We start from the raw sequence: 17,957 nt of genomic DNA, 5'->3' as shown, positions 1-17,957 counted from the left end.
CCTACACTTAGACTCTACATACTCCCTTTGGATCCTGGCTGCTTCTTCTGAGCCTGGGTAACCTCCAGACCTGGCATAGCAATATCCTGCCTCCATGGATGTTTGCTGGTGAGGTTGTTCTGGATGAACCTACAGCAGACATTTCTCAAGTTTCTCAGACCAAGAGCTTGACAATGGCCCTAGAGGGATGAGCCTGGAGCAGCCTCACTGACTTATTTCTGGGTTTGGAGTATGCCTGTGGATGTGAATAGGCGAGGTGTGCTCAGGCTCATCCTGGCCTGGACACTGCTGCTGCAGTGAAAACAAGGCCTTATGTGGCATCTAAATGTGCCCCTACCTAAACAAAAATCAGTTAGGTGAAGGGCAACTGGGTGCTCACCGCTTTTTAACTCAATCTTAAGACTAACATGAAGTCATGTGACAACAGCAGACAATGATTTTTCAGACTTGAGTGGAATGGAACAGAATCAAACTCAAGATGCTAATATACTACTTAGATAACTCAAAGGTGGAATAAGACCTGGCTCTTTATATTATTACACATATAAAAAAGGAACTTATACGGATTTCTTGGGTCTCAAGTTCTTGAATAACTATTTTTTTAAATTATTTCCCAAAGGCCATCTGGAATTATAAGGAAGAATTAAACTAGGCCACAGAAGCCTAGCTGTTCTAGGTTTTTAGAAACAGGGCTGCAAATTATCACCACAGTATCACTTTTTCAGATATTTTGTCCTTAGAGATAAAATGCCATTTCCCCAGCTTCAGATTAATCATTTGCAAACAAAATTACAAGCAAGTATGCAGCAAAATCCCGAGAGATTAGCTCCATGATCTTATTCTAGAACATGCACACAAGGAAACAAAGGTTTTTTCCAGGCCTCTTCTAGCAATTCCAGTAGACTTTCATGGACAGGAAAGGCTGCTCTCTCAGAGATTCAAGATGTCAAAACAAAACTTAATTTTGGAAAATGTAATGAAAGAGATTTTATGAGCTACATTCAATTGAACCTTGGGTGATGATAGGACCTCTAGAAGAAAGGAAGACAAACTCATCAGGAGACAGAGAGAAACCTTTGAGAACTGTCCCACTGTTTTCTCTTTTAGAAGCATCAGGTAGAACTACTGATTCTGGGAGCCAAGGAGAGATGGCTCAGAGAACCCAGAGCAAACGCTGCCCTCTGAAGAGAATAGTTTCTTGTTACCACTCCATGAAGAAGAGGACACCTACTCAGAAAACACAGCACTATGAGAACCAAGATGTATAGTATCCATAGAGAAGGTAACATTAAAAAAAAGTCAAAGATGCACAAGAATCACCAAAAATATTTTTCTGTGCCCAAAGTAAACTCTTAAGAGGGTACTGGCTGTAGATACTCAAAGCACAGGCTTCGTTTCAATACCAGAAGAGTTCAAAGCAACAAAGTTTGTATTTGACAGAAACATAAATAACTCCGTGCATCTGAAGTGGCACTAGTTTTCTCCAGAACTCTGGCTCAAAGCATCAATGGTTCACCTACAAAACTTTGTGAAAAAATAAGTTAAGAGAAAATCTGCCTTAACTCATGCTGACACTTTGATGGGCAAGAAGCTAAACTCAGCACATCTAGTGGTTTGAGCCTCCAACATTCCCTCTGTCAGAATCTTCTCAAGTGGCACACTGGCCAGATACATCCAACAGGGATCTTTAGAGAGATCATGAATCCATCTACACCTCTCTTTTCTGGGACCCTTAGGATGTGGAGCAGACACCCATATTGACTTGTGCTGGGATTTTTATTAAAACAGCCTTTTATCTTCTTATAAGCAACCAGCCAGCTACCGCTTAAAAAGACCTGTTGACCACACAGCTCCAAGGAGGGCTTTTATGGGTACAGTATTATGAAGCAATTGCACTAAATGTTTCAGTGGGTGTGTACACACACTAAAATAATGTGACTTAACTAAGGCGACTTAGGTTAAGCCACGTCGGAGCATACACACGTACAGCTCCTTGACATGGATGGCAGCCATCTTGTGAGATAAGGTGACTTAACTAATGTGACTCAAGATGATATACCTCAGAGGTGTATCATGTTGCACCACATTTAAGTCAACTCTACTCCACATACATGTATATGCTCTGATGGTTAAGTCAACTTAAAAAAGTTAAGTCAGCTTGACTGTTAGAAAGTTAGTACATGTGTACGCACCCAATAGTGCTAGTCAAGTTAAATCATATTATTTCAGACAATGTATTCTTTCACCAAAACTTCAGATATGGTCAAGAGCATAATATGGAGGTCACTGACCTTTATTTTATGATGGTAATAGCTCATTTAGTGTCTGTGGGAGTAGGAAAAAAAAAAAAAAAAATCACAGAAATCAATGTTTTTCAGTGAATTATGAACAGTTCTTTCCCTGTCCAATGTTTTCAGTGCAAATGCTCAACAAATCCTTAGACTGAAGTGGTCAATGAGGCTCTCACAGAAAGTGTGTGTGTGTGTGTGTGTGTGTGTGTGTGTGTGTGTGTGTGTGTGTGTGTGTGTGTAGTCTAAACAAAGGGTGGTCAACTTGTGGCACAAGTGCCAAAAATGGCATGGGTAGCCTGCGTGTATGGCATGCAACAGATTGGGCAGGAAGCAGAAAGAAGAGGTAGGCGATAAGAGTGCCACTCAGGGTGCAGACTTAATTTGTGGCGAGCCTGCCAAAGAGGCTGGCCCCCACTTGTTTAGATACTTAAGTGATAAAAATAAAAACTTCAACTTGCACCTGTGGAAACTGAAGTTCAGCCTTGGTTGCTAATCTTCTGCCATCAGTGGACTATTTTTTATGCAGAACAAGTCTGGTATTCATACACAATACACAGGTACAAACATTTTCAACAACACTACTTCACCATATACCTTCAGACAAACTAGGACGTGGCTAGAGGAAAAATGAATTCTTTTTTACCATGAGCTGGCATTTTGTTTCAAAATCACCTCCACAGACAACTGTGAAATTAACACTTGAAAGACCTTATTGCAGCTGCTTCGAAATTTTAAAAGAGTTGTGAGACTCTAGCTTCATTTCCAAGTATGTCCAAGTATGAGAATTCAGTCATTTCATATCTGAAAATTTTATTTTTTGTAGGTTGTTTTCTGTTTGTTTTGTTTTAACCTTCCCACATATGTGGTAATAATAAACTTCAGCACCTTTCAAGGAAACATCTTACTAGGGGGAAAGATCTCCAACCTGCCCAGCTATGACAACAAGCCCATCGCCTCTGTACAGGAAGAGCTAAACAAGAACTATTTAAAACACCTTTATTGCAATTAACTGAAATAGCAAAAACCCTCTCAATAGAATGGCACAGAAGAATCAGGAAGACTGTTTCTGATAGAAGTTTTAAGCCTCACCTAAAATGTTTTCCATAATGTTCCAAGTTTAATAACTACTGTCCTTGCAGACTAATTGCAGATTCCCTGTAACCTTGTTTTCCAGGTCTGAGAAAGGAAGAAATATATGATGATAGCTTTTGCGTTATCTTTTGTCACAAATAAGTAACAAAAATAGTAGATAAATGTAGTTTACTTATTGAAATCTCATTGCCAAAAACAGTGTATTGATGAAACCTGCTTTTTCAAATCATAAAACAAAAGAAAAAGAGGAATAATTTCCTTGACAAGCAGCTACAGGACTAGTTATATATGTAAACTCCTCAACTAACTGTCCAAGCAACAAAGTGCAGGAGCATGAATACTGATTACAGAAGATACTTAGACACTGTGGTAATGGGCACAGTAAGAATACTTACCTGGATAGCATGTTGAGTGAAAACACAATACAATGGAGAGACCATGAACAGCTCAAACTTCCCTAAAGAAGATAGACACTGCAATCTAAAAACAGTTTAACTGGTATTACTCTGCAACAAAAGTAACTTAGCTGCCTTATTCATCACCCACTGGCCTGTTCTATGTGTTCAAGATCCAGCCAACCCAATAAAATACACCGATATCCTAGTAACATAACTTACTCATTTAGATAAAGATTATTCTAATAACAATTAAATATTTGATTTGAATGAACATAATATTCAGCCAAGGAAATATTAATGTGAACTGGCTAAACAGTCTGCTTATTTATTATTTGTAATAAAAATGCTTTTTAAAGACCACAAACAAGATTCAAGGCCCACTGTGCCTGTACAATACAAGATGGTCTCTGCCCTAAACATCTTAAAATAGTGTACATTTTTGTAATAAGCTTACAGAATAGAACTACTGTAACACAGGTCTTTGCTTATAAACAGACGTTTCAGATTTTCACATGTACTCTGTAGTAGACTGGAAAAAAAGTAACAGATATCCACAAACCAAATGTTTATCCACATGAAATTTAGGTATTAATCTAAAAACCTGGGTTTGAGAGCAAATGTACATACATACCTGACTTCTGTATGCATTCATTCATATGCACACTGGGAACATATACGTGCCAATCAAATGACTGTCCCTCCAGTGGGGGTTTACATGAACTTGTTTGTGATTGTAGGTCCCAGTGTCACCAATATTCAGGTTCAATACCCAGGCATTTTTATAAGGTGAAATACAAAATCTACTTTTCTATTCCAGGGCATTAGTTCAAAAGATTAACTATTTAAACCCTTCTCAACAGCTAATTCTTACACTAGGAAACTGACTAAGGTCCTGTTTTACGATGAAATTTGACCACAGGGCTTAACAGAAATACCAGCTACAATGGTGCAAAGGTGTGCTGTTGTAATGCTCTAGGGCAGCAGTTCTCAGCTGGGGAGTCATGACTTCCCCCTCAGGGGTGCTGTGGCAGCAGCGGCCAGGTAAAACTGCCCCATGTGCTCCTGCTGCATTACAGTGCTCTAATCAGCCTACAGCAGGCAGCTTTAGCTGTGCAGCTTCATGCTGTGCGGCTCTTTCTGGTCTGTCCATCGCAATGCTCCCCTCAGAAATGGGTGCAAGGGGAAGTGTCCCATCCACTTCTGTTTTCAGGAGCAATGTTGGGTGTACCAGGTCAGAAAGAGCTGCACAGCACAAGGAAGCGCTTGCCTGCTTTGAGCTAATTAGAGCCTAAATGCAGGAGGAGCATGTGCATGTGGCACAGCCCATCCTCGGCTGACTGTGCAGCACAGGTTAGTGTCATTGCAGTTGCGCAGTCCTTCCTAACAGCAGAACCCAGCTGAGAAGCACTCAGGTACGCTGGGGCAGCATCAATAGTAGTCCTCAGTCAGAGATGCTGCTACATTCAGAAAGAAGTGGTGGTGGGGTGCCTTGAACCTGAAAAGGTTGAGAACCACTGCTCTAGGTTCCAATTACAAAAGAAGCAGCACCTTAAGAACAAAAATTACCAATTTTTCAAACACACAAGAAACTCTACATTTGCCCTTTGTTTACATCACCAAGATGCTTTCTCTTCTATGCAAATAAAGCAAGCAAAGTTACCTAGTATTCATTTTGTGGGTCTGAAAACCTAAATAGGGATCAAGAACCAAACTAGTTGCTAGGTCATCGTTTTCACACAGTTCCTTGGCAGACATTCCAGAGGAAGGCACGTAACGACTTTGGCCCTCAAATCCCGAAGCACCACTACCTGCAAAAGGAAAGAAGAGCAAGAGTTAGGGCTAACAAAAACAGAAAACCATTCAAGTCCTTTAAGAAGGGCAATCCTACTAAAAGCATCACCAAAACCAGAAAAAGGGGAATACTGGATCCCAGATAAAGCAAATCCTTTTAAACAACAGACCCAATCCTATCAGTATGGACTCCCAACAGCAGGGCTGTGCAAAACAGCACCGTTAGTTTCGACTTCTGTTTCACTGTTTTGATGGGGGACTGTCTCGAAGCACTGTTCCATTTCATTTTGTTGAAACTGTTTCATTGTTTCAACCATAGGCTATAATGGGGAATCACGAAAATGCCTGTAGCCGTCATTTCTTGCCTGATTTAAATGAAAACTGCAGGGATGGTAGTCGCTTCTGAGGGCATGAAACCTGCCAAGTTTCAAGGAGATAGGTGCAGAGGTTTCTGAGAAACTGCATCTCAAACTGTTCAAAGCAAAAGTCCCGACACTTGCTGGCAGCGGCAGCCTCCTCTCATGCGACATGCAGATCCAGGGGGCTTGCACCCCTAGGGGGGGCTGTCGGGCTGTGCAGCAATCTTGTCCAGTGCTGGGCACAGCCTGCGCCCAGTGCCGGGATAGGCAGCCTGAACCTCTGGGGGCCCACTCCACCCGGAAGAAATCTGGCACAGCCCCACAGCCCTCCTGGGAAGAGCTGGGGAATCGAACTGGGAGCTGGAGAATCGAACCAGGAGCTAGATGTCAATATCAGAGCAGTCCTTCCCCCACTTCCTCCTCTTAGTTTCCGTTTAGCTTTATGCAAGCCCGGCTTCGAAAGGCAAAAGTGTTTCAAAACCTTCAAAATGTTCAAGTGCCCTCGTTTCATTTCGAAACTGTTCCGAAGCCTTTCAGTTCGTTTTGATTTCGCTGTTTCAACCTCGAAACAGCTTCGAAATAAAACACCTGTTGAAATTTTGCACACCCCTACCCAACAGCATGCTTCTCTGCGTGAAGGGACTAGATCAAGGAAAGAATTGAGGGCAAAGGATGTGGTCTCTATCCTGACCACAGATCCATGACTGTGAGCCTCTTTACAAAACATGGAGAAATAATTTAAAATTCACAGTCAATTCTAGCTAACCCCATTAAGAAACAGAGGGAAGGTTCTGACAGAATTCTCTGGATCTGCATTTTTACCACTTCTCCAGATTCATGCTTATAATGCTTCCATTTTTCTAAGACAAGGAGGATAGAGAAAGGTCTATACCATGGCCTTATATACCAACTGATTTATGCCTAATCCTCAATCAATTCTGCAGATGCAGAATCCCTTATTTTCTTTCCTGAAGGCCAATTCTTAAGATTTCTAGGCAAATTATTAAATTAGAATACATCCATAATCCAAGCTCAACCAATGTTTGTTTTTAGGCAGCACAGATTAGGCATTCTGTTTGCCTCCTGCTTTCCCTCTCCCATTCAAACTAAAACTACATAAAAAACATTTGAATTTAACCTTTCAATTGGACTTCATCTTTTTTCCCCTGAGGAAGTGGTAAAGGTAAATACTTACAGACAGGAGGAAAAAAAATTCTGTTGGAAACCATGGGGCGCCCGGGGGGGGGGGAAGGGAAGGAAATAGTCTTCCTCATAAAAAAGATTTGATTATCAACATTTTGGAAAATTAAAAGTTGACACATTAATAAGGTACTATGCTTCATATCGTAATACCAAATCACAAATATGTACGTACATCTGCTTGATCTCCTCTCAACTACATTTTTGCCAGTCTTTGGATTCTCCTTTCCAGTGTGCTGCAATTTGGACTGATTCTGCGGATGTTCATTAGACAGCTTGCCTCCACTTCTCCTGCCATTCACCACCATGTTCTTGGATTCTCCCAGCCACTTCATACCCACAAACAGCCTGACCCAGTTGCATTTAGTCACTTTTCAAAAGGCTTGAAGAAGTAGGGGAAGAATATTTTCAGTTTCAATACCTAGTAGAAATAAAATATACAAAAAAGTAATGCTACATGGGGATATAAATTTTAAAGCACAATTTCTGAAGGGAAAAAGATCTAGTAGGCAAGTTATAAGGGCATACAGAAATGGTAGATTATCACACTACCAACAGAATTGAAACGATAGGCTTTTGAAAGTCAAGGAACCAATTTAGTACTTGCTAGTGTATAGTATTTAATGGATTTATACTTGCATCAACACACAAGAAATTCAGTATGTCAACAAATTAAGTTTAAGCTCAAAACAGGATGGTATCAACAACATTGCTTTTTAATGCTTACTGGCTTTAATGTAAATTATTGCTACGCTATCTCAAATTTGCATGATAACTTGCAGACAACCAGGTACCCACGCCAAAATGCTTAGAATCAAAGGTACGGGCTTGGGGCTTATAGTAGAGGCAATAGCTTTTATTAGACCACCAAGATTTTTGCAAAAAAAATATTTAATTGCAAGCTTTTGGGCACAAACACCCTTCCATCAGGCATCAGAGAAAAGATTGTAAAAGTCCTGGCTAGAAAGAAAACTTTTACAATCTTTTCTCCAATGACTGATGAAGGGTGTTTATGCCCGAAAGCTTGTAATTAAATAATTTTTGCAAAAATCTTGGTGGTCTAATAAAAAGGTATCACCTCTACTGTGAGCCCTGATTGCTTTTTCCTCTAAACCAATACAGCTACAACCTGGACACCTGAAGATATGAGCTCTTGATTTTAAAAGTGAATATTAAAACAGCAAACTTAACCTCAATGATAAGCTCTGGTGGTTATCAGCGTCTCTGGCATCACACTTATAAATTTTCGGACTTGAACCTACAGGACCTAGCTGAAGCCACCACTAAAATTTATTTTGGATTATTTGCACTATGCGCTCATTTACAGCAGAAGTTTTGAAACCGAGTAAGCAAACCTGACACCTCTACTCCAAAAAGTGTTGGGGGACATATATGACATACAAGCAGGGAGGTGGGGCAGGGGGTGGTGGGTGGGAGGGAAGATCTTCATTTTTATCATGCACATAGAGCTTCAGCAACTAATAAAGAGTTTAGGTAAAGCAAATTTTGTAACCTACCCTGACCTAAGAGGTCAGACAATCATGCTCTCCTCAAATTAAATTGCAGCCCAGCTGTAAATCAGGTGTATCAAACAGACGGCCTGCAGGCCAGATTCACTAGTGGAACCATTGTATCTGGCCCACCAGTAGTCCAGAAGGCTACTGAAAGTACATGCCTTTGGCTCTGCACTGCTGCACACCCCTGGCATCGCAGACCAGCCAGAATTCTGCACCACCAAGCAGCGGCACAGAGCCAGGGATGTGTGGCTGCATGGAACCACACATTCAGGCAGCAGCATGGAACCTGGGCCAGTCAACAGTGCCAGGGGCAAGTGGCAGCAGAAAGCCAAGGGTGTGTAGTGACAGGGCCATACTGGGGCAGTGCAGAGTCAAAGGCATATGTTGGTGAGGAACCAAAGGCATGTAGCAGCATGGAGCTCTGGCTGGGCAGCAGCAGAGGCTGGGGAATACAGCTGCAGGGAGCCGTGTTCGGATGGTGGTGTGGAGCTAGGGGGCTGTTGTGCTTAGTCATGCCCATGTTTGCTCTTGCACACCCACAGATCTAGGTCTGTGCTGCTGCCCATTTTTGGCTCCATGAAGCTGCCCAGCCCTGGGCACACACTGCTGCTTGAATGCGTTCCCAAAGAGCCAGCCTGGGAGGAGCCCCTGCAGTCCAGAACTGGCCCATGAGGAGTTTGATACCAGTGCTGTAAATGATTCAGACCTCAAATACCAGTTTTATATTCTACTCATTCAACTATGTATATATAAGGACAATCAGGAGCTGCCTGGCAATAAGGGTCCTGGATGGTTCCTTCTGTTTATGTAGGTCTTTCACAGAGCAATGCAGGAGAGGGAAAAAGAAAGGATTAATGCAACTGTTAAGCCACCAAAATTGGTAAGAAAAACTCATGGGCAGGTTTAATGCTTGGGGGTTTTTTTGAGAAGACTTGAAGGTTTCAACTTTTAACATTATACTTTAATCTCCAGCACAGGTAGCTACACTGACTTGAAAACAGTTAGCCCTCCTGGAAATGGTGATTACTTTACCCAAGAGATACCTAGAAAGATCTCCAAGCTCTACAAAGATCACACAAGTGACTAAACTACTGGAAGATTTCAGCACCACAACATCCTTTAATGCTGCTAGATACAAAACACTCCAGGTTTAATCCAAGTTCACAACACTGCATTAAAAAGTCTGATGTGCTCCTGAGACATCTACATCTGAGATATTGGATGAACATGCAAGGATTGGACATTACCATATTTTTCCTCAATCCAAGATGAATTTTAAACAATTTAAGACCAGTAATCAGATGAATTCAAGACAACCCCCAGTAATTAGATTCTATACATGAAAACTGTATATACTATCATTTTCCACCAACAGAATCTAATTAATGGAAAGTCATCTTAAATCCCCACACCCTGCTCCCCAACTGCTGTGGCAAGGAAAGCAACGGGGTGGGGGGGGGAAAAATGAGGAACCAGACCTCCATATCTTGTTCTCCTGTCTGCCTCTCTTGCCCCTTGCTTCCCTATACTTGTGCCTGCTCTCCCTGCTGCTTCTTCCCCACAACCTTTGGATGCATGCCTCCATGCCTGTACCACCCTGCAAACTCTCTGCCCCCTGTGCCTGTCCCCTTACTGCATCCCTGCTCCAGCCCAGGACAGTCAGCAGCAGCAGTGGCCCCAGCCTGGTCTGGCCAGGCAGAAGTGATGGAAGCTCCCAGCCAGACCAGCTTGGGGCTGGAGGGACTGGAACAGGAATAGAAGGTAAGGGAGAAAGAGGGCAGCTGGGTAGGATGGAGGATATGCAGGTTGCAGTCTCCCCCACACTCCCTCCAAGCTGTACAGGCAGGTCTTCTGTGCCCCCTCCCACCAATGCTTCCCCAGCTGGAAGCCCCCTCCCCTGCCAAACAAGCCATCCCAGCCCAGGGCAAGCAGCAGTTCAGCTACAGCTTCAGCCCCAAGGCCCTGGCCAGAGCCAGAATTGAGCTAGCCGCTGCCTGCCCCAGGTTGGTACCAGAATCCAACACAAGGCTTTTTATTCCTTCAAGCTGATTGGGGAAAAAAACACTCCGTTTTTTTATTTGAGTAGAGTAAATATGGTATATGAATTCAAAGCCTAGGATTTACCATGTTCAACACTAAACTAGTAACAAAAAAGCCGTTAGATCAAGAGAGCAACAAACAGGGAGAACTCAAACCTTTAAATAGAAAAAAAACTCCTTGTAACATTCACGCATGCTTTTAGTGAAAGGCATTCCTTACAACAACATTAGTACTAGAAACTAATCATAGACTCATAAAAAATTAGAGTTGGAAGGAACCTCTGGAGGTCACAACTGCCTGCTCAAAGCAGGACGATCTCCAACTAGATCATCCCAGCCAAGGCTTTGTCTAGCTGGGTTTTGAAAACCTCCAAGGATGGAGCTCCCACCACCTCTCTGGGTAACCTGTACCAATGCTTCACTACCCTCCTAGTAAGAAAGTTCTTCCTGATATCTAACCTAAACCTGCCTTGCTGCAACTTGAGACCTTTGATCCTTGTTCTGTCATCTGCCACCACTGACAGTCTAGCTCCACCCTCTTTCGAACCTCCCCTTAGGTAGTTGAAAACTGATATTAAATCCCCTCTGTCTTCTATTCTCCAAACTAAATAAGCCCAGTTCTCTCAGCCTCTCCTCAGAAGTCATGTGCCCAGCCCCAAACCATTTTTGCTGCCCTCCACTAGACTTGTTCCAATTTGTCCACATCCTTTCTGTAGTGGGGGTTCCAAAACTGAACACAGTACTCCAGATGTGGCCTCACCAGTGCTGAATAGAGGGGAGTACTCACTTCCCTTGACCTGCTCACAACACCCCTACCAAAGCAGCAACAAGGGTAAACTGTTGGCTCATATTCAGCTTATTGTCCACAGTAACTCGCTGATCCTTTTCTGTAGAGCTGCTGCCCAGCCAGTTAGCAGCCAGCCTGTACCAGTGCATGGGACTATTCTGTTCTAAGTGGTGGACTTTGCACTTGTCTTTATTGAACCTCATGAGATTTCTTTCCGCCCAATCCTCCAATTTGTCTAGGTCACTCTAAATCCTAGCTCTGCCCTCCAGCATATCTACTACTCCCTCCAACTTGGTGCCATCTGCAAACAAGGTGAGGTTGCACTTCATGTCATCTTCCAGGTCTTTGATTAGGACACTGAACAAAACCAGCCCTAGGACTGACCCCTAGGGCTGCCAACTAGACACTGAGCCACTCATTACTACCTTTGAGCTTGATGCTCCAGCCAGTTTTCTATCCTCCTTACAGTCCATTCATCCAACCCATAATTCCTTAGCTTGCCTGCAAGAATGCTATGGGAGGCTGTATCAAAAGCCTTGCTAAAATCAAGGTATACCATATCCTTTGGTTTCCCCACATCCACAGAGCCAGTCACCTCGTTATAGAAGGCAAGCAGGCTGGTCAGGCATGATTTGCCCTTGGTGAATCTATGCTGTCTGTTCCTAATCAACTTCCTCGCCAAGTGCTTAAAAATGGATTCTTTAAGGATCTGCTCCATGATTTTTCTAGGGACTGAGTTGAGGCTGACTGGCCTGTAATTCTCTGGATTCTCCCTTTTCCCTTTCTTAAATATGGGCACCATTTTTGCCCTTTTCCAATCATCCTGGACCTCTCCTGATCACCATGAGTTTTCAAAGATGACGGCCAGTGGCTCTGCAATCACATCAGCCAACTCCCTCAGCACCCTTGGGTGCATCTCATCTGGCCCCATGGATTTGTACATGTCCAGCTTTTCTAAGTAGTCCCTAACCAGTTCTTTTGCCACTGTTGGCTACTCTCCTCCTCCTCACACTGTGCTGCCCAGTGCAGTAGTCTGGGAGTTGACCTTGCCTGTAAAAACTGAGGTGAAGAAGGCACCGAGCACTTCAGTCTTCTCTGCAGCCTTTTCTACATGCTGTCACAAGGTTGCCTCCCTCGTTCAGTAAGGGTCCACACTTTCCCTGATCCTCCTTTTGCTGCCAACATACTTATAGAAACCCTTCTTGTTACCCCTCACATCCCTTGCTAGCTGCAACTCCAAGCGCACTCTCGCCTTCCTGACTTCATCGGTGCATGCCTGAGCAATGGTCTTATGCTCCTTCCAAGTTATCTGTCCAAGTTTCCACTTCTTATAAGTTGCCTTTTTGTGATTTAGTTTACTGAAGAGTTCCCTGCTAAGCCAAGCTGGTCTTCTGCCATACTTGCTAGTTTTCCTGCACATCGGGATGTTTTGTTCCTGCACTCTCACTAAGGCTTCTTTAAAGTACAGTCAGCTCTCATGGACTCCTCTCCCCCTCAGACGGGCTTTCCAGGGGATCCTGCCCATGAGTTCCCTAAGTGAGTCTAAGTCTGCTTTTCTGAAGTCCCAGGTCCTTACTCTGCTCCTCTCCATTCTTCCTTTCCTCAGGATCCTGAACTCAATCATCCCATGATCGCTACTACTGCCCAAGTTGACATCCACTATTACATTCCCCACCAATTTATCACTGGTTTGTTAGCAGCAGGTCAAGAAGACCGTGGCCCCTAGGCTAGTTGGCCACTCCAGCACTTCCACCAGGAAGTTGTCCCCAACACTCTCCAAAAAACTTCCTGGATTGCCTGTGTACTGCTGTTGAACTAATGGAACTAAGAAACGGACACTATTGAATAGACTGGAATCCCAATTTATGGATGGCATACACTCTCTCTCTAGAAATGAATGCTGCGAGAGCGAGAAATGTGGATTGCTAACATAAAAATAGCGCAAGCATTACTCTACAGGTAACTACAAATTTTGGAAAATGATGGGACAAAAATTATCAGCTGTAGATCCATAATTAAATTTTGAGTCTACCTTCCAAGACAAAGAAAACTCAAGTATTTAAGAACTAATGGATATTTACATGATAAAAAAGAAACAGATTATTCTTCAGATACATCACCTAATAAAAACAACTGACATTATACTGAATATGTTTGGATGTAAACACTAACTATTAAGAAATGTGAACAACAGATACAATTGAAAACATGTAAGAAACGATGGAGATAAAATTAACATAGATTTTTTAAAATGTAATATTCAGAGTTTAAAATCAGTGGTTGCCTAATGGCCTCAGGCTACCACTTATGCTACTGGTCCATGTAAAAAATTATGTTTGGCTCAATGGGCCAGCAATAAGTAGTATCACAATTAGAGCAGAAAATCCACAGTATGTAAATGGGAAGCATACCCCCATTTCTACTTACAGTTTGTATGCCTTTGGCATTGATAATTTATAACATAAGCCAACCATTGCTACTTCTGCACACCACTGTATCATGATCCAGGCAATCATGTGATTTGCAGGAAAGTGCCCCTATCCCAAATAACTCTAGAATTGTATTTACACACATTTGTTCACTTTTTAGATAGATGGACTGTAAGAAAAAGACATACGTTTAAGTTATGAAATACGAAGCCTCCAGTTCTTACTTTAAATGCCCTGTATATAACAGCTTTCTAATTGTATCATTAGTTAACGCACTGCACAGTAGCAAAAAGACTGCATGATTTTTAATGCGCTAATCATATTTTGAAAAAACCTGAGAGCATTAAATCTTTGGGTAAAATGTGTCATACAATTAAGTAGATGAAATATATATTAAACAATAATTATTTTGGGCACCTTATTTAAGCAAACTGCAAGTATTTTAATGATTCTGAACAACTGTATGGCTAATAACTGGAAATACTTGCAAAAAAAGATTTTCATTAAAAAAAAGGCCACTTGACAGGTAATGACTGGAGATTTAACATAAATATAAACTTTTAGATTGATAACTGTCATACCACAAAACAAAGATAAGTTATTCAGAATGCAATGGGAAGCATATTACAAATAATATCATTGAGTTATTTGAAGATATGGAGGCATTAAAAAAAAGTGGAGGGAAATTTAGGACAGGACACTCTGGACTGGTGTTGTCCTCAAGAAGAGCCCGAACAGATTTAAGAACCCAATGTAATGGGTTGGTTGACCTTACCATAATGAAATACAGATATACAATTACATCACTTTTTTGGACCTGACCATTAAAAGCATCTAATCACCAAGCAAAATTCTTTATTAAAATAGCTAATGATTACAACTGTAAGCAAACAAAACTATGTTTTTCTTCTTTGTATCATTTACTAGTTATCATACAAAATATCACATTTAGTTGCACCTGTGATGATCAGCTGTTTTTAATTAAAACAAAAAGCACTAATGGACAACCTCTCTCCAAGTCCAGAATTTGCACTGGAAAAACAGACAGTTGTTCAACTGCTCTGATTTTCCCAGAGTTCTGAGTTTTTCCTGAGTATACACATGCACATGTACACAAAAGCACAAACCCCCCTACAATTATTTCAAACAAAGAGAATCAGGTTAGTATCCCATCTAGGCTTTTGTGCGATACTGGATAGCAACACTCACCTAAATATAATTTAGGACACACAAGGTGGAAGCACTCAGCCTGCTTTAAAGGCAGGAACAATGCTTTGGATTACCAAACATAGCTATACAGACTGTCAATACTTAGTGACAACGAGCAGATTTCATTAGGCTGGTACTAATTTCCAAGATATGCTTTCACACTAATGAGGCATGTTGGATGACAATACATCTAAATTGAACAAATAGAGAGAAAAATTACATTTTCCCTGGCACCCAGTGATCTAAATAAATGCAGCTGCTCCTCTCTAGAAAGCCCATGACTATTTCAATCATTAAGAGCAATAAGAAGGATCCATTATCCATTATGAAAGTGGCAAACAGCACAAGTTACATTCTTTAGTCTAGAAATTTTAACAAAGCCCACAAAACATAACAGAGATTCTTCAAATTTCAGTCTCCAAACACACAACAGAATGTAAGCTTTACAACAGATACAGAACATTCAAAATAAAGAGTGGCCTCTATTTATCTTGTCTTGGTACTGTAGTGATAGGTGGCAGTCCAAAATCCTAATTACCACTGACATGTGATTGACCGAGATTGCTCTCAGGGACTTGATGAAAACTCAGGTGGTTGTTGTTGTTCTTCTAGTGGAAGAAAGTTTTGGTTCGAATAGATCCGCACCCTCCTCACATACTTATGGGTTCCTGTTGGAGGATTTCCCTCTAGATAATACCCACAAACTAAGTGAGGCTTTGTCTACGCAGGGAAGTTTACCAGCCTAATTATACCAATATAAATATGGGTTTTCATACCAGATGTTTCAGCAAGCATCCACAGTAGGCAGTTATACAGGCATAAGTGGGGCAACAGAATGGTGGATTTCCCCAATTAAATATATCCTTGTCATTTCATGGTAGAGCCCAATGTCACATTCAGACAGGATTTCACTAAGCTAGTGTCATCTTGAAGATGACAATACAGTTACACTTATCAAATCCCAGAGATCTCTTTCAAGATCTAGGTACCTTTGCAGCGCCCATTTATGAAGCTTTCTAAATACTATGCTAAAGTTAAGTGAATAGGTCACACCCATAAAAAAGCAGCCTTCAGATCAATACATATTCCTAGAAAGCACAACATAATACTTAAGTTTTACTGTTAGTCATCCAGAAATAGATAAGCTAGCAGTTGCATTCTTGCATTACTCATTTCACAGTTTTATTCACATTATTTGCCCAAATTGCTTACTGTAGCTATCAGACCACTGACATCAGATTACTGAAGTATAAACAAAAATGTATTTATCCTTATAAATTTCTAAAATCAGACAGATGTGGTAACTGCTGTAGAAATTATTTTTTCTGAAGGTGTATATATTTTACACTCAACTGAGAGTGAAAAATTCTGGGTTTTTTTGTTTTTTTGAAAACTCATTTTGGCTGGTTTTGAAATTGGCAATGAGTAGGTGCCCTCCCCTCCTACCCCAGTGAGGTTCCCCCCCTTTCAGGTCTCTTTTATACTCAAACACTGCAACACAGCTCTTTTAGGAATAAGTTCAGTGCATGTTTTCATGATTTTTTTTTTTTTAAAGAGGGATATATTTTTCACTTGCTTGAAGAAATATGGCCTAAAAATACTTTGGTAGCATATATTACAGAATGAAACCAGCTACACATGGCCCCTATACACTGTTAACAAACATATTGGATATTTTGCAAATACTGTCTATTCTGGCCTACCTTGTAAGACCAAATCACATCTCCCTTAAACTTCCTTGTGCTGTATTTATTTGAATATAGTCATACCAGATCATGCATTCAATTCAAATTCTATGTTGATTGGGACTTTGTACTATAGACAGTGCCAAGCTGGAGACAGCATGTACATTTTGAGATTGACAGCAGACATGAAACAAAAATGTTATCAACTTTTTTTTTTTTTAAAACAAAAAACTCAAGTTGATAGTTAGTGCCAGGGATGGTATGACAGAGGATGCATGATTCTAGATAAGCCCCATTCACAAACCCTCTCCCTCTGACATTTGGCCCACAGTACTTCTCTCTTGGGCCAGATGAATCACCTTTGGATTGGGCCTACAGGGCTTCTCACCACAGCTCCTAGAGCAGTGGTTCTCAACCTTTTAACCCAAGACACTTTTAGACAAACTCAAAGCACCCCTTGGAAAGTGCCAGCTGTTAGTTTCCAATCTTTTTATGCATACAGAAAAATAATAAAACAGTTTCTCTTGCAAAGAACTGAGGAAGATCACAGTTTTCCATTTGAAATCTCTGCATTTATTTTATGAACTGTGTTTGTAAACCTAATGGTGTTAACACTGTGTGGCACCCTGCAGAACCCTTGAAAGGATCTCAAAGCACTCTGGTTGAGAACCACTGTCCTAGTTCCACTGTGTACCCAGTGTAGGCAACATCCAAGGGATTAACACCTTACCCCTTCCTGACCACCACACTTCTGGTTTTTGATTACAGCTAGACACACAAATTGGCAGCAGGGTGGCAAGGAACATTGACTCTTGTGTGCTGGCTGCCTCGACAGAGCAGTTCTGATAGCCACAGTAAGAAGTTCTCCAGTCCAGACCCAGAAGTAGGTAGCCTGGCCCATGAAAAGCTCCATGGTCTGAATCTGGCTCACCAACTCATTTGAGTTTGACACTCCTCCTCTAAAGCATCTATTACTGACCACTGCCAGAGACAGATGGGCTAGATCAGGGGTTGCAGGGATGTGCAGGGAGCAGAGCCTGTTGCACGGGGTACTTGAGAAGGTCCTAGGAGGTACGCACGGGCAGGTGGGGACGGAACACTGCCACGCACCATCCCACACTGCTGCACAAGCACTGCCCACCCGGCTGGATGCAGGGGAA

At 41.7% G+C, this 17,957-nt stretch overlaps 1 protein-coding gene across 4 annotated transcripts in view; it reads right to left on the bottom strand.

The window, feature by feature from the left end:
* KMT5B (lysine methyltransferase 5B) overlaps window positions 1-17,957 on the bottom strand; it is a 48,019-nt gene that overhangs the window by 25,402 nt on the left and 4,660 nt on the right. For 2 of the 4 annotated variants that reach the window (XM_025198582.1, XM_025198583.1), the window contains exons 1-2: window positions 5,442-5,570; window positions 3,381-3,467 (exon numbers count right to left, since the gene is read on the bottom strand). Coding sequence is in view for 1 of the 4 variants with exons in the window: in XM_006019189.3 (XP_006019251.1) it covers window positions 5,442-5,589; window positions 7,307-7,466 (308 nt within the window). In the remaining 3 variants the exon portion in view is untranslated. Of the gene's footprint in view, window positions 1-3,380; window positions 3,468-5,441; window positions 5,590-7,306; window positions 7,553-17,957 lie in introns of those variants that run through there. The other 2 variants (XM_006019189.3, XM_025198584.1) reach the window with 2 other exon arrangements.

Source organism: Alligator sinensis, unplaced genomic scaffold (genome assembly GCF_000455745.1).
Source record: "Alligator sinensis unplaced genomic scaffold, ASM45574v1 scaffold907_1, whole genome shotgun sequence".
Classification (NCBI taxonomy): domain Eukaryota; kingdom Metazoa; phylum Chordata; order Crocodylia; family Alligatoridae; genus Alligator; species Alligator sinensis.
This window is presented reverse-complemented; position numbering and strand designations above follow the sequence as displayed.